Here is a 22,505-nt window from a genome sequence, read left to right on the forward strand (position 1 = left end):
AAATTTAAATTATACTTTTTGCATTTTCAAACACATATTTTTCAAACACTTACTAAGGTAGCGTCATAGAATTATCTTTGTAACTTCAGTAACATATATTGATTTTTTGTTATGAACAAAGTTTTCTCGATAATGGATTATGGGCCAGAAGTGTTGAACAATGTTGTTCCAGTTGGGATTATTGGGCCAGGACAAGAATGTTGAAGTGTACGAATTCATGTTCTATTTAGGCATTTTTGTCTAAAGTGTGTCCTTGTGAAAGTTGAACATCAAATATTATTGCTTACGTTAGACATTTTTTCCAACAATTTATAACAATCTTGAGATATCTCAAATACTACCCAAATTAAAAGTGTATGATATAATTAGTCTCCAATTAACAACAATTAGCCGTGTTTGTAAAAAAGTTGCGTTTGATCTTCCATCATAGCCATTGGGCCATGAATGACATGGGCCCAACCAAGATTAATCTGTGGCCCAAACGGTCCTCTTGAGTTTCTTGTTTTTTGTTAGTATTTTTTTGAGCAACTTTCACATACATCAAACATAAAAATCATATTTGTATGTTATAGCTATAGTTTGCATAATTAAGCTCCATAGCAAATTTTATGTTTGCTATGGAGCTTTTGATTTGTATAATTCGCTACAAACATCAAATTTTATACAAATTGTTTAGTTTTGTATAAATTCATTTATACATTGTAATAATTTGTATAATTATAAGTATATAGGGCGAAAATATATGTATTTGTATATACACTTTTCTCTCGCTTTATACAAACACAAACACATTTTATACTGAAATGTATAAAATGGCTAATTGTATACCCAAAAATGGCTAATTGTATATCGAATTAGATGGCAAAAAAAGAGGATGTTTGCTGTGAATTACAATTAAAATAAACTATGGCTATAACATTTAATTTGAATTAGTAATTTGCTATTTCATACAATTTTCTCTATTTGTTTTTAGTTATAATTCTTTTTGAAATTTTTGGTCCTTCATGGCTCCATCCTTCCATCACCCTAATCATGTGCAACAACCATTACTGATTTTTCAAAATAATAATAATAATAATAATAACAATAATAATAATAGAATTATCGTTTATTTGAATAAAATACTAGAAATTTGAACATGAATACATGATGATTGATTAAAGACTAATATTGTTGGAAATTCCTTCTTCACCTACTATCGGTCTATTACCACTTATATTTTTAAAAACTTAGAAATACTAAAAATAAGAGTTGATTGTTTATATGATCACTTAACTTTTAGTTGGAGTTACGTTTAATTGATATTCATAGATTGTATAAAAGAATATTTTCACTATCAAGTTATATTTAATAGTTGTTATAATAAATAATATGTCTTGTTTTTAAAATTGTATCTCTTTTTTTTTTTGAAGAATCACTTGTTATCTATTGATTTGATATTTATCAATGTATAAATTAAACGAATCATATTTCTATTTCAAAAGGCAAAACCTTCTAAGATTGGATAATCATTAAAAAAAATGATAATGTTTGAAATATAAAATTTATCTACCTACTACATTCGATGTTTATATCAAATCTTAAATACATGATATACATCTACACATAAAATTTTAATATTTGATCATATAATTAATAAACATGCATCTTTATCTTATTAAATCACTTAATTACAATAATTTACATAAGTCGACGAAGAAGATTTATTGCAAGTTACAGTTGTTGACCTATAGTACGTGGCATCTTAATCCAAAACATGAGGGACTTAAGTCTGATGTGGACCACAATAATAAAATCCATAAGTAGCATTGGTTCCACACAGTGCTTGTATCTTTTACTCCATCAGTTTTTAATTACTTATTCAATTTTCTTTTTTATGACAAATAAAAAAAAATTATTTATTATATCCTCAATTAATTAATTTTTATTAAAGTAAGACTTGTTAAAAATTTTAAATTGTTAATCCATCAATAGGGTAGAATGATAAAGTCATTACGTTAATTATTGTGTTCTTAATAAATATGTCAATTCAAAAGTGGATAAATAATTAATAACAGATGAGTATTTTTTTGAAGTTGGGTGCAAATTCCAAAAGGAGTGTTTGGTATGAAGGTCTAACTCTTTTGTTAAAATATATATTTTGTTAGCTTGAATATTATGAAAAAATGTTTTTGATGGATTTCTTTTCTTTCAATTTAAGAATTATGACTTTGCTTATCTAAAGTAATGAAGTATTTTCAAGACTCGTTCTCTTTCAACCACACTATCAATCCATTACGAAGCATGATGATGTCCGATCTCGATTCGAGACTAAATTCTCAATCTAAAGTTGGAATTTGACTTCAGACCTTAACGTGGCACCTAATTCTCAATTCCGAACAAGATCCCAATCCTAATTTCGACCCCAGCTTTAGATTTGATCTTAATTTGCGATCCAACTCTTAACTTTGACCTGGGACCAAACTTCAACGCTGAAGTTGTTTCTATTTTTAGAACTCAACTCATCCCTATTTAACCAACATCTAATCTGGCTCATCTTTTCTTATTTTAGGAACTCATTTAGAGTCTGTTTGGATTGACTTAAAAAGTAGTTTTTAAGTCAAACTTAATAACTTTTAAATCAAAAACTTAAAAGTAAGGGTAGACCTATTTTGCGTTTTTAACTTTTAAAAAAAAAATCATTCAAAACTTATTTTAAATTATTTTTAATTTTGTCAAACACTTACAAAAGCTAAAAATAACTAAAAAGTGGATTTGACCAACTTTTAAACTAATCCAAACAAACTCTTAGTCATAGATATTGCAAACATCTTTTGGGAATTGTTTTTTACTTATAGTTGACATCACTTGATATTAATAATCTAATCAATCTTTAAACCATTTTTTTTACCAAAAAATAAATAAAAATTCTAAATCATTTATATCGAATATTAGAATTACTCTCACCAACCAAATTTAAATCATTTTATATCAGATATAACCAGGATTGATTTTACGAATACTCAAAGAGTGTCACGTGACACTACTTTGTCGAAAAAAATTACTATACATATATAATTAAATGTAAAAGGAAAAATAGAGAATATACTTTATAAAATGACATTCTTTGACACAAACGTGCACTCAACTTAGCTGGTTAGGTGTGTAAGTTTCGTGGTCAAGGTGGCATATTTGTATCTTGAGGTCGTCATTTGTTATACGTCTTAAGTTCTTATTTAGATACATTTGAAGTTCTCCATACACCTTTTTAATAGGCTTATTTTTATGTTCTTTTTTCTTTCACCTTCTTTCTCACTAATAAAATTAATTTCAGAAGAATTTATGAAACATTTAATATTATTATTTTAAAAAAAGTTATTTTGAATATGTATATTTTAAAAAGCTCATGGATTTTATTTTTTTAAAAAATTATTATTAGAAAAAGTATACTAATGAGTGTGAATTGTATTTTATTTATATATTATTTTAAAAATAATAATAATATGATATCATATTATTTTATTTATTATTTTTCCTTTTAAAAGGTGACACCCTTACAAATTTTTTTATGTACGTCACTATATAACTATTACTCAATACGTGATAAGATTGTTTGTCAGGGGCGAACCTACGTGGAAGTGAGGAGGTTCATGACCCGAACCCTCTCGATCAAAAGATTACAGTGTATATATAAATGTCATTGAGGTTGTTGCGTGTTCAGTTGCCCCTGACATCATATTTTGTAGTTTTCACCATTTTTAGTTAGGTACATTTGTATGTATTTATTTTGTTAAATAGCTAATTTTCCTCATCCTGTAATTTTACGTATTTTCTCCCTTCATATTTTGAACCCGCGGAACAAAAATTATGTGTTCGTCAATGTTGTCTTAATTATATATATGAGAGGATTATATTAAAGAATAGTACATTATAATTCATGTTAAAAAATATTACTCTTTTATTGAACTAAACTTCTATCGATAAAAGTTGTAGTCTTTTAAGAATAGTTTTGTGATAGTGTATTATATTTTTGTCATGAACTTTTGCTTATTTGATATAAGATTATATATTAAAAAAAACAATTAGAACAATTTTCATAGTTTTCACGACTTTTTATGCTTATGCGCAAAAAATATAATTTTAAAAAGTGTAACATATACATACAATTCACTTAATATGAACTAGAAGAGGTATGCCTTATAATTAACCAATAAACCATAATGGGAAAAATGAATTAGAACTAAATTTAGCATAAAAACACATATTATCGTGGTAGTGACGTTTTTAATTACTATCGACCATATGGATGATATTATTATTCCATTAATTAAATTTAGCAATAAAACATATATTAATGTGCTAATCATGATCTTTAATTTTAACTACTAAGACACCTCCTCTACCATGTGGATATTAACAACAATAGTTGTGGCATTTTTCTTTAGGTGCAACTGTGCAAGCGATAGAGAAGAAAAATTTATGGTTGACATTTCATTTATGAAAAAGGGTATGTACTAATTAAAAATAGTTTAAATATATTATTTATTATATTTTTGGTTCAAATAAATTCCTTCTATTATATATTGATACAAATTTATTCTTAATTCTAATAAAGGGACACATTTCAAACTTAAAATTAAATAATCCTTCCTCAAATTTAAAATCATATTTTTAAAGAACTCATTGATTTAGCTACTATACACATGGTTGATAATACACATGTCACGACCCAAACTGTCGTGATTGGCACCGACACTAACCATCTGGTGGGAGAACCATTACTACAACCCAAACTAAACAACTAAAACAATACTAAGACAGTTAAGTTACGGAAGCAAGTTAATTAACTAAACAAATGCAGAATAAACAACCTAGAACTTGAAAGTTATTGACAGTACATCAGCTGATTAGAGCCAAATATCCTTGGCTAAGAAATGTTCCTTATCACTGGGCTGGAATGATTGATTTTCTTCAGAATTATAAACTCAATCTTTACTTTCATATTGTCAAGTGGGAGGCACCAGATGAAGGATGGGTCAAGTGCAATACAAATGGGGCAAGCAAAGGCAACCCAGGGGAGAGTTCATATAGTTTCTGTCTAAGAAATAGTACGGGGGATCTGTTATATGCTGAGGAACATAATATTGGTATAACTACAAACATGGAAGCAAAAATAATAACTATGTGGAATGCATTAAAATATTGCAAAAGACAAGGCATCAGTAACATCATCTTAGAGACCGACTCTTTAAACTTTAAGAATGTGATTATGAGGGATTGGAAGATACCATGGAGCTTAACCGAGAAAATAAAGGAGATGCAGGAAATTATGGCTAACATACATATTCAGGTGATGCACATTTCCAGAAAAGCGAACCAATTAGCAGATTGCATTGCTAACTTAGCTACAAATCAAAAGGAGAAACAACACTATGATAGTTTTCATAATTTACCAAATAGGGCAAGAAAGATTCTAAACATGGATAAACAGCATACACCTACAATCAGAATTAGAACAAAAAGGATAAAACAGTCACCAACAAGATAAGCAGAAGAAGGATCACAAGCTCACATATTACAATTACAAACTAGTTTGTGGTCAGACCATTGGCAAAATAGGTACGCGAGATCTAACCAACCTGAGCTATAACAGCTAATAAAAACAATAGAGTCACCAACAAAAACGATAGTAAGATTGGTATGGAAGTCTTTGTGCACAACGAGGAGAACTACAAGAAGGCAACTTGGATTTCTCTTTCTTTGTTTCAACTGCGCGGGAGGAAGGGAAGCCGATTAGTGATACAAAGGAGGGAAAATGGGAGCACTTATATGAAATGAGCATCACAATTATGGAGAAAGAGGAGAAATTGATACCTTTGATAGCTGATCAATACCAATACTTCTCTCTGAGATGGAAAACGTGGATAACCCAAAAGCGAAGGAGAGTGAAGCTCAAGATGAAAGGCCACGGCAGAATCTTCAGCGGTGGATCTTAGAGATGAAAGAGGAAGGAGAAACTGCTGCTCAATTTTTCAGAATTCCTAATTTCTAGAGTTCTGTCTTTTTTCACCCGAAGAGTGGTCATGTTTGGACCCTCTTTTGTATATATTTGTTTCCTATTTTGTCTAATGGCCTTATCTTGAGTCCATTAGATTTTCTTTATAAAGTCGGACCACAGGTCCAAATTTGATTTTTTTTTTAAAAATAATAATAAAAATGTACCAAAACATCTAAACAAATGATCCAAGTCTAAACAAGAAGGGATACATCCCCAAACTAATGAACTAATCAACTAACTAGAACAAATATCTAAGTCCAAAAATGATGGACATAAACGAAAGAGAATCCTATGGCAGTCCGGAAAAATTGACTCACCCTTGAATTCGAAGCAACGATTACTGATCTTCTAAGTGAGGTCTGTCAATAGTCGCATGAAGATGCCCTATACTCAACAAAAATAAGAGCAAGTGCAGAATCAATACACAACCACAGTATACTGGTAGGATCACACGGCTATCCCACTAGTGCAACATAAGCAAGTCAAACAACATTATAATCACATGCATATATATCAGCATATACAACATCATCAACATGAAGAATCAACAATACATTTCACATTTATCATCACATCATTGGTCCTCTCATGGAACCCAAGCCCAAACAGTTAGCATGCCAGAAAGTGGCAATCCGATCTCATATTTATGTCGGAACGTGGCAACCGATCCCATATTTATGCCGGAACGTGCCAATCCGATCCCATTCACACACCACAATCACAAACACAAGTACATCATCAAGATCATACATTTAAGTCATGATTTTTATGGCAATGATATTCATCTATCTCGTTTACAACAAGTGTGATCAACATTGCAGCATTCATACATGCACAAGTATCACAATGAAACAAGAACCAGCATACATCACACAAACATAGAATCACAACCATCACCTACCTTGAAACAAGCTTGAAACCCTAAGAAACTTGATCCTTCCCTGTCCAAATTCGTTTTGCTTGTTCTTGGTCTACAACAATCAATATAATGCTGGAATCAATAAACAATTATTACTTACCTGAATTACCAACAAGTCTAACAAACCCTAGATCAACCCATGATCCCAATTATCAAATTAAGGGTTGTTTCCACCATAGATTCAAGATCAAAACCCTCCCCCATCAATATTCACCCATTCTATTACGTTCTATAGATCGAAAAACAGATTCGGGGAGTGAAAAGCTTACCATAAGCCTCAAGAATGGTGAAAAATGAGTATGAGTCGCCTGGGGGTCGTTCCTTAGCTCTAAAAGTCGAAAGTGCATAATGAGGTCGTTTAGGGTTTATTAACAACTTTAATTCGCGTCGGTCCCGCCACAACGCACACTACCTCGCCACAACGGCCATAACTCCCGCCAAAGCGGCATTCTTGAACCAATGAGCTATTTGTCTTTCACCTATGATTTTAAATGTCGTCGTACCCACCACAACGACCCTAATCCCGCTGTAGCGGCTTCGCCAGATCGATTAAACCCAGCACCAAACCGGCCAAAATGAAACAGAGAGCTATTTAAAGAATTCCAAAATTTCCCTTTCACAACACACTTCTAACCCACGACACTCAGAAAATACCTTTTGCGCTAAGATCGATTCCGGGAGTTCTACTCGCTCGAATTTAGTTCCGTAAAACAAGTTAGCTATCTACTCATGCAATCAAAACCATAATTACTCCACTCGATTGTTACCAAATTTTCCTACTCTTGGTGACTCCAATTTCCTCCAAAATCTGGACAAGATTGAAAAAATTCAAAGACTACGAAAAAGTTTTTTCAGCCTCAAATTTCCCCTGTTGGCATTTCTATAACGACGGAACCCAATCGTTACAACACATGGTCGATAATAGTTAAATTCAATTAATGCAATCTGTTATTGAGGCTATTTAATATTAGATATTTGTTGTTGTCAACTATGATCATAACATAAAACTAATAAGGTAATCTATTCTACATCAATTGAAGATCTTATTAATTCGAGATCATATTAATTTGTTCTATTTTATAGGTTAAAGTTATTAATTGCTAATGTCAGCTCAAGTGTGTTTGTATGTATATATATACTAGTTTTTTGACATGTGCGTTGCACGTGATTATCAATTCCAAAAATATATGTTATAGTAAATAGTATTGCTTATTTAAGCGGAGATTTGAAAAATAAGCTTAGCAAAAAATAATATTGCATATTCTTTTGTGAATGTTCAACGTGGATCGTCATATATATTTCTTATTCACACAAACCTATAAAGATGGTCAATGAAAAAATTTATTAGTTAAATGCAATAATGTATATATTTATTTCAATTTGATGAGGTTAATAATGTAATTAATTTTATCTCGCTAATATTACCTTATAGACAATATTTTTTTTTGTATTTTTCTCGTCATCTAACCATATGTGCTTTGCATGTGTATTCCACGTTAAACTGTTTAGATGTTACATGAACATGTGAAGAGAACAACTACATTTTATATATTCACATATTTTTAAAAAAAAAACTTGGAACATTTTAAAATAATATATAAATTGAAGTTAGAAGATCTTGTTAACTTGATAATACATTTGTGACATATATAATACTTTAATTTAAATACAAATACCTATCCAAATATAAATATATATTTGCATTAATGAAAATATTTGTCTCATAAAATTAACTATTAACTATTAAATAAATAATAAAAATTAAACTAATACAAACTTCAACTGACGTTATTACAAGTCATATGAATTTTTCTTTGTCTAAAATACTGAAATATTAAGAAATAGTAAATAAGTAAAACAGAAGGGCAATGTTTATATAGTAATTACTATTTTGAAGCAAACTTCGTGAGAGTCTAAATCACATAAGTAGCATTGATAAATAAAATCATTATTTTGTCTTGAGCATAAAAAACAAATCGTGATAATTCCTAAATTTCGAAAAAGATATTCAGAAACATATATCTACATCACAAGAGAAATTGTTAACAAAAACAAATGAATATAGACTACATCATGTTAACTTCATATATTAGAACATACATACTAATGTATATATTAAGCAAAAAAATAATTATTATATCATCAAAATTATTTTCCTCAAGTACTTGAGGTTTTGGAATATACCCTCTTAGGATAGAACGACTTACTTCATCAGAATATTGGTACCTCATATCCGCTAAACTTCGAACTCACTCAACGACAATAAATCAAACAAAAAAATTTAAAATGCAAGATGAAGAAGAGTAGAAGATCAAAAAAATTTTGGTTGAAAAATGAGAGGAAACCCCTCTATTTATAGTCAACCAAGGGTAGTATGAACAAATATTTTTTGTGTCTTATCTGAAAAGTCATGACCTTTTCGAGATGTCACAACCCTTTGGAAAAGTCACAATTTATTGAAAAAGTCACAACTTATTGAAAAAGTCACAACTCATCGAAAAATTACAACCCTTCGTAAAAATTCACAACTTATCGAAAAAGTCACAACCTAAGTTAGGAATATTATAGTAATTTAACATTCAAGTTAGGAGTTCATACTTTTAAGGTAATATAGATAGATAGATATAGATATATACCTACGGAACTAAAAATAAGTTGGAGCTTTTTTTCCCACTTGAACTTGCAATTTTTGTAAGTTTTATTTTTATTTTAAGTTAAATTTAAATACTTTTAAGTTATGTATTATATTAAGAAATTATTCTTTTTAAATATATATATGACAAAATAATAGTAGTAATTACTAAGTTATACATGCAGACATTAAAAAAAAGAGAAAAAGATTTGATATACCCCTCAATTTTGTCATTTGGAGTTGATATGCCTCGCGTTATCAAAGTGGCTCATATATATCCTTACCGTTATACAAACGGCTCACATATATCCCTACCGTTACAAAATGAGCTCACATATACCCTTCATTTAACAGAAGTGAAAAAATTAGTTTTAAATTTATATTTTTTACTTTTAATTTTCTTAAAAATTATTTAGGGGTATATATGATTCTTCTAGCAAAGTTCAAGGTATATTTTAATCTTTTTCATACATAAATTATTTTTTGACTTCTTTTATTATAATTATTTGAGTTTCTTATTCTTATTTTATTTTTTTATTTCATTCTTTAATGTAAAAAAAAAATGTAAAACTATTTTTTTGTGGCTATATTATAATCTAAAACTATTTTTTTTTGTTTATATTGTAATTTAATTTTTGTATTTGAAGAAAAAAAATTGGTCATCTATAATAAGTTTTACAAGAATATTAGTGAAACATAAATAAATTTGACCATCAAAATAATTAATCTAAATTGTCATTGAAACAAAAAAAAAGTCAAAAAAAAAATGTTTGAGGAGGATTAAATATACTCATATGGGATTATATATATATTTTTAAAAATAATAAAAAATTAAACTAAAATTAATTTTTTTCATTTTCGTTAGAAGAAAAGGATATATGTGAGTCATTTGTATATAAGTAGGGATATATATGTGCCTCTTTTATAACGAAGAATATATCAACTCTAAATGACAAAATTTCGATTCTTTTCTCAAAAAAGTGAAGGTCCTATCAAAAAGTACACTAAACAGTACTTCAATTATGTGAAGGCCCTATTGAAAAGTCTGTCTGTACTTTCTATTTCAAAAACACCAAATTCTCATTGGCAATATAAAATTCACAATTCCCTAATCCACTTGCAAATTGCTCCATCTTCCTTAAAGAGAGAATTTTGAATATTGTAAATTTAAAATAAAGATATATATAATTATTTTAAAAATTTTATAACCTTAAATTTATCATGTTGAAATTGAAAAGAGAAAGAAGAAGTAACACGACAGAGACCCAAAAACACGATAGGGACCCAAATACAACCAATTGGTTGTCCTCGAGAAAAGACCCCCAAAAACAAGAAAACCTTTAACACTTTGTTTGGGTGATGGTTAAGTATTGTTTCATAATATTATTGTATTGTATTGAGTTATAATATTTTAATGAATATTTGGATAGATTATATCATTCTTCATTGTTGCATAATATCACACGTTAGAAATTTAAATAATAGACCTAAAAGAAAAGTAGAATACATGATAGAGTTAATATGAAAAGATAGAACAAACATAAAATAAAGATAAAATAAGAAGATAAATATTAAGATGATCACTATATAAAATGAAATTTTTCATTATTATCTAATGATTTAAATAATACATAAATTTTTAATTATCAATCAAAATAAACATCGTATTTAAATTGTTAATAAAATACCATAGTTTAAGTAACAACCATCCAAACGAGGGGTAAAATATAAAAATAAATTTGAAAAACAAAAGGATGCGTAATTAGTTTCTAATTTATTATCATGACAGCTTAGACATACTATAGCAGGCACAGAACATTTGCTATGGAGAGCAGCAAATGGCTAGCAGCGGTGGCTAGCATATGGATCCAGTGCAGCAGCGGCGCGTCATACGCCTTCGGCATCTACTCCCCTGTGCTCAAGTCCACCCAATTTTACGATCAATCAACTCTCGACACCGTCTCTGTTTTCAAAGATATCGGCGCCAACGCCGGAATTCTCTCCGGCCTCCTTTATACCGCTGTCGCCGCCAAGCCTAGATCCGGCCTAGGACGATTCTCATTTCTCCAGGGCGGGCCATGGATCGTACATCTGGCTGGGGCGATCCAGTGCTTTGCCGGTTATTTCTTCATGTGGCTTGCCGTCACCGGAACCATAAAGAGGCCGCCTGTGACTGTTATGTCCCTGTTCATGTTCATTGCTGCTCATGCTCAGACTTTCCTTAATACGGCTAATGTTGTTGCGGCCGTTCAAAATTTCCCGGACCATAGTGGCACTATTGTGGGTATCATGAAGGTATGTTGCGAATTACGAGCAAAATCAACTCTCAGATGAGTGATTTTCTACTTCTGTAGTAATTTTTTTTGCTCCCTCACTCCCAATTTTTGTGGCTCTATTTGATCCGAGTACAAAGTAGAAATAAGGGGCTGCATTTGTTACACCATATTTTTCTTTTTCCTTTATTATAATTAAAACTAATTTAATTTTTAAAAAAATTATTTTATTCTTAATAGAATATTTATAGGCACATAAATATTAAAAATTATTTTAGATTATAAATAAATTTTAAAAGTGGTTTTTTAATACCAAACCAAAACAATCTCATGTAAAATGAAAAAGAGAAAATATTATTTTTGGGATGGATTAAAAAGGAGGGAGGGGTACTATTTTGCATTTGGTGGCGGATTTTCTTATAAAATAGTTTAATTGTTAAACTATTTCCTTCTACTATTTTTAATAATTAGGCTATTGGGATAATGATTATTGCCAGCGTACTTGTCCCTCTATGAAGTTTTATCCATTAATGTGACGTTTTATAGGATTGATAAGTGAGTGAAGCATTCTGTTGCTTGACGTTTAGGGATTGATTATAATAAAGTTTTTCATTCTTGGCGGCATATGATGAGATGATAACTGATATATATAAAGGCTGTATACGTAACTCTTATCTTTCTTTGTTTCTCCTGATAATCAAACGAAGTCATAGAGCTTTGGATTGATTTATTTCAAGGGATTTGAAGTCAAAATAATTTTTAAGCACCTTTCGATATACGCATGTTATTTTAAGCTTAAATGATAAAAATGAGCCAAAAGCTATAAAAACCAATCCAAATAAGGTCTTCATGCTTCTTTCTTTAGCGTGTTAAAACTTCAATAATTGTGGAGTTGGTAGTGGGACATTTTATATTTATTAATGCTATTAAGGAAAATCTAGTGGGAAGTATCTTGTTGATTTGATTAAGATATTAGGTATGTGCCTACCACAGCAGTTGCAGCACTGCAAAATATGTCTTTACATATAATAATCCTTTAAAGGGGATTGCTAGCAGTTGGCCTTAAAGGTCTAGTAGGCTACGTAAGAATAATATGTCAATTATTTGCCAAGAATAATATTCTTCTACAGAATAACTGGGCATTAAAATATTCTACTTTTGATGCAAGTTCAATAGCTTTGCCCACTAGTTTTTCTGAGCTTACCAAAAGCCCCCTTCTGAGTTTGAAGGAACATTATATGCCTCCAGAAAATGAACTAGGAGATGCATACTTTTGCAAACTACAGAAAAATAATGGATTAAGATTAACGGGTCTTTGCCTTTCTGCAATATCAGTTTTACGGCTCATTATTATTGATTTGCATTTATCCTTTTACTTGTTGATTACCGGTAAGACCTGAAAAGAGAACCTAGTGTTTTCAATTATGGGCAAAATGCAATCTGTTATGTCTGTGAAGTTGTACACTATGTTGTCATTGTGATTAATCTATTATATTTATTGGAGTCTGAAGAGCAGCATCGTATTTTCTTTTTTTGTTTTTGTTAATCTGATTTTTCACAAAATAAAAACAACTCTCATGTTATGACTGCTCATGCATCTCTGGTTGTCTGCTAAGCACTTCCCTCTTTGGTGAAACTTATCTTGGAAGTATTCATTGTGAATTGGAAGCCTAGAAAGAATTTGGGGCTTAGCTGTTGAACTTATGTTAGCTGTAGAATTATAAAAATTGGATCTCTTAAGAGTTAAATACTTTAGCAATGAGCATTAGGATATGCTTAATATCTTTATCTTTAATGCGTTTCAGTTCTTCCTCATTCCCCAGGTAACAGATTCTTTTTTCCCAATCTACTCTTATCAATGCTGGTCCCAATTTTTCTCTGACGGTCTAGTACCATTATGAGTATTTTCTCCTGTTAACTGATGCATTGTCTGTTCAATTAAGCAATTTCTTGATGCATTCTCTCCTGGCCAGGGTTTTCTTGGTTTGAGTGGAGCAATTCTAATACAAGTGTATCAGACCATATTCAATAACAACCCAACCTCGCTGATATTGATGCTTGCATTACTTCCTACTATAGTCACTCTGATGCTCATGTTTTTGGTGACAGTCCATGAGACACCTTCAAGAAATGAGGAGAAATATTTACAGGGCTTCTTATTGGTTTCTTTAGTTATTGCTGCATATCTTCTGTTCTTACGGATTTTGGAGAATGTCTTTGTCTTCCCAGAATGGGCAAAGATCATTACATTATTGGTTCTCTTTGCTCTTCTCTGTTCTCCTATTAGTGTTGTAGTCAAGGCCCAAAGCGTTGATCTAGAGAGACTGCCGCCATCAGTCACATCTTCTACCTCTCTATTGATAGATGAACCTGAATGGGAGAGTTCTGATAAATTGGCTGTTGAGAATATTATGGATTATGATGAAGTGCCAACAGATACAGTCCAGCGAAAGGCTAGCTCTATCTTGCAGCCTGATGAACAAAAAAATTTGTGGCAAGCCATGTGCACCATAGACTTTTGGCTTCTATTTGTCGCGATGATATGTGGGATGGGATCAGGACTGGCCACGATAAATAACATTAGCCAGATTGGGGAATCACTTGGTTACACAACATTGGCAAGAAGTACATTAGTTTCACTTTGGAGTATATGGAATTTTCTTGGCCGTCTTGGAGCTGGATATGTATCAGATATATTTCTGCTCAGGAGAGGGTGGCCAAGGCCATTATTCATGGTCTTTACTCTAGCGGCAATGACTGGTGGCCATGTGATTATCGCATCAGGTTTTCCCGGAAATTTATATGTGGGTTCACTGCTAGTAGGTGTTTGCTATGGGTCGCAGTGGTCATTGATGCCTACCATAAGTAAAGAGATATTTGGTGTGGTCCATATGGGTACAATTTTCAACACAATCGCCATAGCTAGTCCAGTGGGCTCTTATGTTCTTTCTGTCAGAGTAATCGGCTATATATATGACAAAGAGGCATCAGGAGAAGGAAATTCATGCTTTGGTACTCACTGCTTCATGTTATCTTATTTCATATTAGCATCAGTAAGTCTTTTTGGAGTTGTAGTTGCCTTGGCATTGTTTTATAGGACAAGAAGGTTCTATTCTCGTGTGCTCATGTTGTGCTGATCTGATCACAAGGTTGCAAGGCACTGAAAGGTCTGGCATAAATTTTGGCCAAGGTTTCTGTATTTGTGTCAAATCCTTGCAGAGTACAGTTGCTATTCTGTATCTGTTTCTTAATTTTTTTTGGGAAACTAGGAATTTGGGATGCAGCAAACTGTAGATATTGTGCATAATTGTGACTTCTTGTGGTTCGTGGTTTTGCTTGTTGCCTTATAGTGCTTCCTTACAGGAATTGAAAAAACAAAAACGAAGATTATGCATTTCCTTCGGGAATTTTTCAGAAAGCCAACTGATCTCACTGTCATTTATTATTTAATCTGTATTATTTTGTGTATGATCCATTGAAAAAAGAATCACCTGCATATGAAAAGAATGTACCAAATATTTTTTAATTTTATGATCTTAATGTAGATGAAAAGTTAAAAATTAAAGAGTTAACAAATTTTTTTTTAAAAAAAAATGCACTAATGATAAACAAATTGACACGAAAGGAAAAGGTAATTATTTTCAAATGGTTTTTATAAGTGAAATGACTTATAATATTTAGCGTTAATATAATAGTTAGGGAGTGTGTCAAATCACAACCTGAACAGGTTAGTATTTCTAAGCTGGCATACATAAATTAGTGTATTTATGTACACGTGGCAGCCAGAGTAAACACTCAACATAGAGAGTTAAGAGACGAAATTCCCAAACCGTAAACATTGAACACGAAGACGAAATCCCAAAAATGAAAACAACTCAACATATAAGACGAAATCAGAAAATGTCAAAGTAGTGGTGAAGAACACGTCGAATAATTCCTGGAAGATCACTCATCAACCAAAAGAAGAAGAAAAAATCAGTAAAAATGGATTTAGACCCAGATTACAACCCCAGTTTTAAGGCCAAGATCAACACCAAATGGGTAGCTACAGTCGCTAGTATATGGATCCAATGTACCAGCGGTTCACTCTACACATTCGCCATTTATTCTTCCATTCTCAAATCTACCCAAGGATACGATCAATCATCCCTCAATGTCGTCTCCGTATTCAAAGATGTCGGCGCTAATGTCGGCATACTTTCCGGCTTACTCTACTCATCAGTCACCGGTCGCCGCCACCGTTGTGGTGGGCCATGGGTGGTGCTACTTGCCGGAGCTATTCAGTGCTTTGCTGGGTATTATCTTATGTGGTTGACCGTTATGGGGCTTCTACCTAAACCCCCTTTATGGGTTATGTGCCTCTATATGCTTTTAGCTGCTCATGCTATGACTTTCTTCAATACGGCAAACGTTGTTACTGCTGTGCACAATTTCCCTAATTATAGAGGCACCATTGTTGGCATCATGAAGGTTCCTTTCTCAATCCCTCTAATTTGAGCAAGTCTAATTGCGTTACTCTTAAGAAATTATTGACAAATCATAAAATCTAACTTTTTATTTAAGTTGCAAGCTTTATTGTCAACTTCAATTTTATGCTTATACAAGTTGCAAACTTTGTAATGGACTTCAGTTTCATGTTTTCTTATCAATCAATTAGAACAACTAATATAAAGTGGTAGATTAATAACCCAATGTGAGTGAGATAGGATATGTGCAATAAGAATTTAGGCCCCGATTGAAATTGGGATGAAATGAGATTAGATGGATTGTGGTGCCTCAATGCAGATTATTTTGATATGGACATTCAATCTTCCAATAGAATGGTTTGATAGATGAAGATGTAACACATAAAGTTGAAATAAACCGACTTAAATTGAGGATTGTAATATGATTGCCACGCATTGGGAAGAAGCAAACGAAATGAAAGGTTTGTCTTATAGAATGTTTGTAAGACTATAAATGTAAACATATTCACAAGATGAAAATCGTAGAAATGCGGGTGTGAAGATAGATTTCGGGCATAATAGATTTGATAAAAATAGAAATGATCACACTTAATGAAGATTGCAAGTAGCACACATACATCGGATAGAACTAGAAATGATAACATGCTACAAGAGTGCAGACATGTAGATGATAAAGTGAGAAGGTGGCCTGGGATTATTTGGTCATTTCTTAAGTGGAACTTCATATGTATTGTTTATAGATGCTATGATGACTAGATGTGGTAGTGAGATTGGTGAAATCAATGAGCTAGATCTGAAATTGTGTGGAAGTAGCTGTCTCAAAAGACCTATAATCTTTATAAATCAATGTAAATTTAACTAATCACAGAACAAAAGGAATCAAATGATTTATTGAGGTGATATCAACTGAAACTTGGTTTTGTTGTTTTTGTTGGTGCTATTATGCTTACATAAGTCTCTCTGTTTGTTAAGATTCTCTTAATTCATTTTTGTTCTGTTTAGAGACTTTATATCTATGTAGCGATAAGTGCTATTACGATTTACGCTTACATAAGGTTAGATCTGTCTATGTAGGGATAGGTATAGATTGATGCATAGTCAATCAAATAATATTGTGGATGGTCATCTCTTTGACCTCCAAAATATTAACTAAAGAAGGCGACTGACTAAGTTGTTCACAAAGTTAATTGTATATTCTCCTCTTCATAATATAGAAGGAATTGGCATTCCTTTGATTTCAGCACCAAGTCTCAAAGTAAAATTGAAAGATCAGAGAGATCAGGGAGTAGAGTTGGAATCTCAGAAGGCTTGTGATGCTAATCTTTTTTGTGGTATATTGATTTCAATTTAGGTACCTTCCCTTGTCCCCTATTTGAACATTTGATTTAATTTCCATAATTCTATGCAGGGTTTTCTCGGGTTGAGTGGAGCAATATTAATTCAAGTATATCAGACAATCTTTAGAAACAGGCCCACTGCATATCTTCTGTTGTTAGCATTGTTGCCTCCTATTACTACTCTGTTACTTATGTCATTCGTAACAATCTCGCAAACAAATGAAGATGATGAGAAGAAGCATCTTAATGGTTTCTCATTGATTGCTCTGGTACTGGCTTCTTATCTCATGGCTGAAATCATTGTGGGAAACATCTTCTCTTTACAACTGTCCGTTCGCATCATTACTTTTACTATACTCATTTTCTTGCTGCTTTCCCCAATTTCTGTTGCGATCAGTGCCCACAAGGAAAAGTCTTATAGAATAATTAAATACTTACTCGAGCAAAACTCACCGGAGGATGAGCAGCATAGATCTCAGGCATATTTTGTGGACATGGGGCAAAGTCATGGAAACTATGAGGAGTTGCCTGCTGGTGCTGTTCAAGGGAGAGATATGAATGAGAGGAGGACTCCAGAATGGGGGGAAAACATGAATCTTTTTCAGGCAATGTGCACCACTGGTTTTTGGTTTTTGTTTGTCACCACTGCATGTGGAATGGGCACAGGGCTGGCCACAGTTAATAACATTAGCCAGATAGGAGGGTCACTTGGGTACACTATCTTAGAGACAAATACTTTAGTTTCTCTTTGGAGTATCTGGAATTTTCTTGGTCGCTTTGGAGCTGGTTATATTTCAGATTATTTCTTGCGCTCATTAGGTTGGTCAAGGGCATTATTTATTGTTGCTACTCTGGCTAGTATGACTGTTGGCCATGCTGTGATAGCATCTGGTCTGCCTGGTGCTTTGTATGCAGGCTCTGTTATAGTTGGAATTTGTTATGGATCACAGTGGTCACTAATGCCCACAATTGCTTCTGAGATATTTGGTGCAGGGCATCTGGGCACAATATTTAACACCATAACCATAGCAGGCCCTGTAGGATCTTATATACTGTCTGTTTGGGTTGTCGGATACCTCTACGATAAGGAAGCATCAGATGAAGGGAACATGTGTACTGGAACTCACTGCTTCATGTTATCCTTCTTTATCATGGCAGCTTCCACTTTCTTTGGGGCTCTCGTGGCCTTGGCTTTGTTCTTTCGGACAAGAAACTTCTACAGTAATTTTGTTCACAGAAGAGGTGCAAATACCATTACTGGTTAGTTCTCATTTGATAAAAAATAATTGAGGAGGATAGCAGTTGAACTCCCTTAGCAACAGCTCCTAGTAGCATAGTGTACACAGTTCTATACAATTTGGTTGGTAGGTTTACCTGACTTTGTAACCGATGATATATTTATGAATCTGTATTAGTATGAATTTGAAGTTTGCACCACCAAGGACACTATAAGTCTGAGAATCAGATGCGGAAGGAGGAACATTTATCTCAAGTATACTCCATGACGCTTCTCTTGTTAAGGTACACATTTAGAAGATATGCAGGTATGAGTCCTAGAGCACTTGAGATCAGATAGATAGTAGTTGGAATTCAGTTGACAATTTTGAACTATATGTTGTATACTGAACTGGATGCTACTCTTATAAGTTGTAAGACCTGATATTAAGAGTTTGAAATTGCATGCAATTACTCTGTACCTTCTCAAGAATATTTGGAGAAATTTGTATCACTACTGAATTCCTTGTCTCTCCGAAGAAAGTTTTTTAATTAAACTTGATGAAATAAATGAGGTCACTCAACAGAACTACATGTGGATGACATATCCGCAAAGCATTTTTGTATGCCACTAAATTATCAAAAAAAAATTGTACTATGATTGTGACTGCAGCCTCCTTATCTTACCTGCAATTATTGGCTAGCTTGGAGCTGATCGTATCAAACTTATGGCGCTGCTTAGTTAGGCCACCTACTCCAACTCCAAATATTTGATCCAAGTGTTTGGGAAGATATTTCCATTCTCAAGTAACAACATACAAGGTAAAGCACAAATCGAAACAAAAATGGCAGCGGTCTCGCGGAAGCTGAAAGGCAAAGTGGCCATAGTGACTGGTGGTGCCAGTGGAATTGAGGAAGCAACAGCACGCCTTTTTGCCATACACGGCGCACAGTCCGTTGTCATAGCCAACATCCAAGATGAAAAAAGCAGAGCCTGTGGCTGCATCCATCCCTTCGCAGATTTGCAGCTACGTGTAATGCGACGTGAGTGATGAAAATCAAGTGAAAGCCATGGTGGATTGGACGGTCCAGCAATTCGGTCAGCTGGACATCATGTTCAGTAATTCAGGATCCAATGAGTTCATTATGAAACAGAGGGAACAAACGAGGTTTCTCACTGTGTTCGGTATCCAATTGGACAATTTTAGAGCCTGACTAAATCTGAATTCGTATTTAAAAGTCTCTGAGGTAAAACGCTCTCTAACAAAGGCGACTCTTTATCGGGGGTCTCAAACTCGAAACATATGGTTAGACCCTTGTAGTAGTGTAGCTCTTCTCTTAGATGGATTTCGAATCTTCATAACGTGTACTCTCTATTTTAAGATTGAATGTGTTTTGACTTTGTAATTAAGAAACAGTGTGCTGACTGCTGGGTGCTGCCCAAATTTCAATGTTTTGATCACATTATAATTTGGCAGATTGCAAAGTTACAATTCGAGAAGTAGTACTGGGCATGTTTGTTGCTAATGAGAGGTGACAAGTATCCCGTGAAAGGTTTGCAAAAGCTGGCCCGGACACAACAACCATGATGTTTGGTATTAAAAAAAAAAAAGTAGTAGTGGGCATGTTTGGTATCAATGGAGAATTATTGCTCTGTCACGACCAGCTAGGGATACAAATCCATGGTCCATTGATTGTGTTGAAGTACAGGTCCAGAAAAGCAAGTGTAAACTTCTCTAAAAGTCATGAAACACTAGTAAACCAAGCAGTTGAAATAAATATGATGAATTTGTAATTATTCAAAAATTCATATATTGGGAAGTTCGACAAGGTATCCCGTTAAGTATTACGGAATATGGAGCACTAAATTTTACTGATAGAGAAGATAATTTTGTTGGTATTTTAGATAATTTTAAGGAGAAAATGTCTAAATATAGTATTGGCGTGGTTTGATTCATATATACAGTTACTGACTACTACAATATTTTGTTTATACTTTTGGGCCTGATGCATTTTTTATGGAGTTGTTATAGCTCTTAAACAATCATCAATTAAAAAGCTTCGAGCGCATGAAGAATTTAGTTTATTTTCTTTTTAAAAGATAACCAAAGTGATTGTGCAGATTATAAGAAATTGCATGAAATTATGTGGAACTTGTGACACACAAACTTATGATAGAAACTATGTAATATAAAATTGAACTGGAAATTGCAAGTCCAAAATTGAAATATCTATTATAACAACTACTCCATTAATTACATGCGGCAACATAGGTAACTATGAAAAATCTAATATTACTTGGCTTGCAGTTTACAAACCAATATTAGTTGAAACTGAAAACTAATGAAGATTACATGTATAGCTTTCTTAGTAAATAAAATCCTATACATCAACCTTATACCTTATACCTAAAAATGGCGTAAGACAAACACGTTCATCTTTAATTCTCTCTGGGAGTGGGATCCCAACTGTTAACTGCAATGAGGAGAACAATAGGAAGCAGAGGGCGCCCTGAATTGGCTGGTAGAGACATCATGCTCCGACCAAAGGAGGAGATTTCAGTAATGATGGGTGACATTCTATGCAAAGGCACACCTATTGAGCTTAGTATTTCACAAAGACTATCATCAGGAGCACCTATCATAGCATGACTCGACAAATAGAAAGATTGCACCATAAATGGACCTCGAGGTTCCTCCTCGATGGAATCCCCTTTCTCTGAAAGATATTGAACAAATTCTTGAACACGAATTTCAATCAAGAATAAAGGAGTAGTAGAAGGATTGTTGTTGTTGATGATGCTCTTCAAGTTGATGTCCTTTGGAATGATAAAATCATCTGTCCAAACTTTGAACTCATTGAAGATTTGTGGAATCTCCATCTTCAATTTTTTGTTGAGATTGCAAATTGAGTTAAGTGAATAGAAGAAAATTATTGTTGGAGCAATAGGAAGCTTTATATAGACTTTTAAGGAAAGACTAATTTGTGTTGAAATAGGAATCTAAGGTTTCCAAAATTGTTGATTCGGAAACAAAATAGTAACTTGAGAAGCAAGCAAGTAATAATTAGGCAATTCTATGGCCTTATCAAGTACGAATGATAGTAAAATTAAATATTGAGTGGAAACTAATGGATTAATTTCAAATAAACTTTCCATTTATAAACCCTAAATAATAATAAATAAAAAATTAAAGAATATGGAAAGACATTATATTTTGCCAATTGAAAACTCAAAGAGAGCCCCCCTTTTGTCAATTCTTCTCAAGTAAGTGACATTTCTAAATAAAAAATAAAAAATAATCTTAGAATCACGTAATAAAAACTAACTTTATTGGGTAAATAATAACTCTTATGAGGAGTCGTGAATAAAACTTAAAACTAACACATTGCTTACATGTAGGTTGTGTATCGGTTAGTTTGATTCAATTTCGAAAATTATTGAATTATTGATTTATAAATATGTTAAATCCATAAGATATCGATTTAATGATTAAATGTTCCTTCTTTATTCACCATAATATACTAAGTCCATAAGATATCAATTATAGACAATGTGACTAACCAATATGTACATCGCTAAATATTCCTTCTTCATTCACCTTAAATATGCTCAATTTATTAAACGA

General features: G+C 32.6%; 2 protein-coding genes across 2 annotated transcripts; both read left to right on the forward strand.

Annotated features, from left to right (window-relative positions):
- Nucleotides 1-11,290: 11,290 nt before the first annotated feature.
- On the forward strand, nt 11,291-15,160 carry LOC125859663 (protein NUCLEAR FUSION DEFECTIVE 4-like). Its single transcript, XM_049539448.1, has 2 exons — nt 11,291-11,883; nt 13,835-15,160. The coding sequence occupies exons 1-2, from the start codon at nt 11,413-11,415 to the stop codon at nt 14,996-14,998; spliced, it is 1,635 nt and encodes a 544-aa protein (XP_049395405.1). The 5' UTR covers nt 11,291-11,412; the 3' UTR covers nt 14,999-15,160.
- Nucleotides 15,161-15,668: 508 nt separating this feature from the next.
- On the forward strand, nt 15,669-19,376 carry LOC125858487 (protein NUCLEAR FUSION DEFECTIVE 4-like). Its single transcript, XM_049538276.1, has 2 exons — nt 15,669-16,331; nt 17,736-19,376. Exons 1-2 carry the CDS (start codon nt 15,846-15,848, stop codon nt 18,927-18,929), a joined length of 1,680 nt encoding a protein of 559 aa, XP_049394233.1. The 5' UTR covers nt 15,669-15,845; the 3' UTR covers nt 18,930-19,376.
- The last annotated feature ends 3,129 nt before the right edge of the window (nt 19,377-22,505 follow it).

The sequence above is a fragment of the Solanum stenotomum genome, chromosome 3, assembly GCF_019186545.1.
Source record: "Solanum stenotomum isolate F172 chromosome 3, ASM1918654v1, whole genome shotgun sequence".
Taxonomy (NCBI): domain Eukaryota; kingdom Viridiplantae; phylum Streptophyta; class Magnoliopsida; order Solanales; family Solanaceae; genus Solanum; species Solanum stenotomum.

Coding starts and splice junctions, on each gene's coding strand:
- LOC125859663 (XM_049539448.1), top strand. CDS start 11,413: ATGGAGAGCAGCAAATGGCTAGCAGCGGTGGCTAGCATATGGATCCAG. Junction 11,884..13,834: donor CTATTGTGGGTATCATGAAG/GTATGTTGCGAA, acceptor TCTCCTGGCCAG/GGTTTTCTTGGTTTGAGTGG.
- LOC125858487 (XM_049538276.1), top strand. CDS start 15,846: ATGGATTTAGACCCAGATTACAACCCCAGTTTTAAGGCCAAGATCAAC. Junction 16,332..17,735: donor CCATTGTTGGCATCATGAAG/GTTCCTTTCTCA, acceptor AATTCTATGCAG/GGTTTTCTCGGGTTGAGTGG.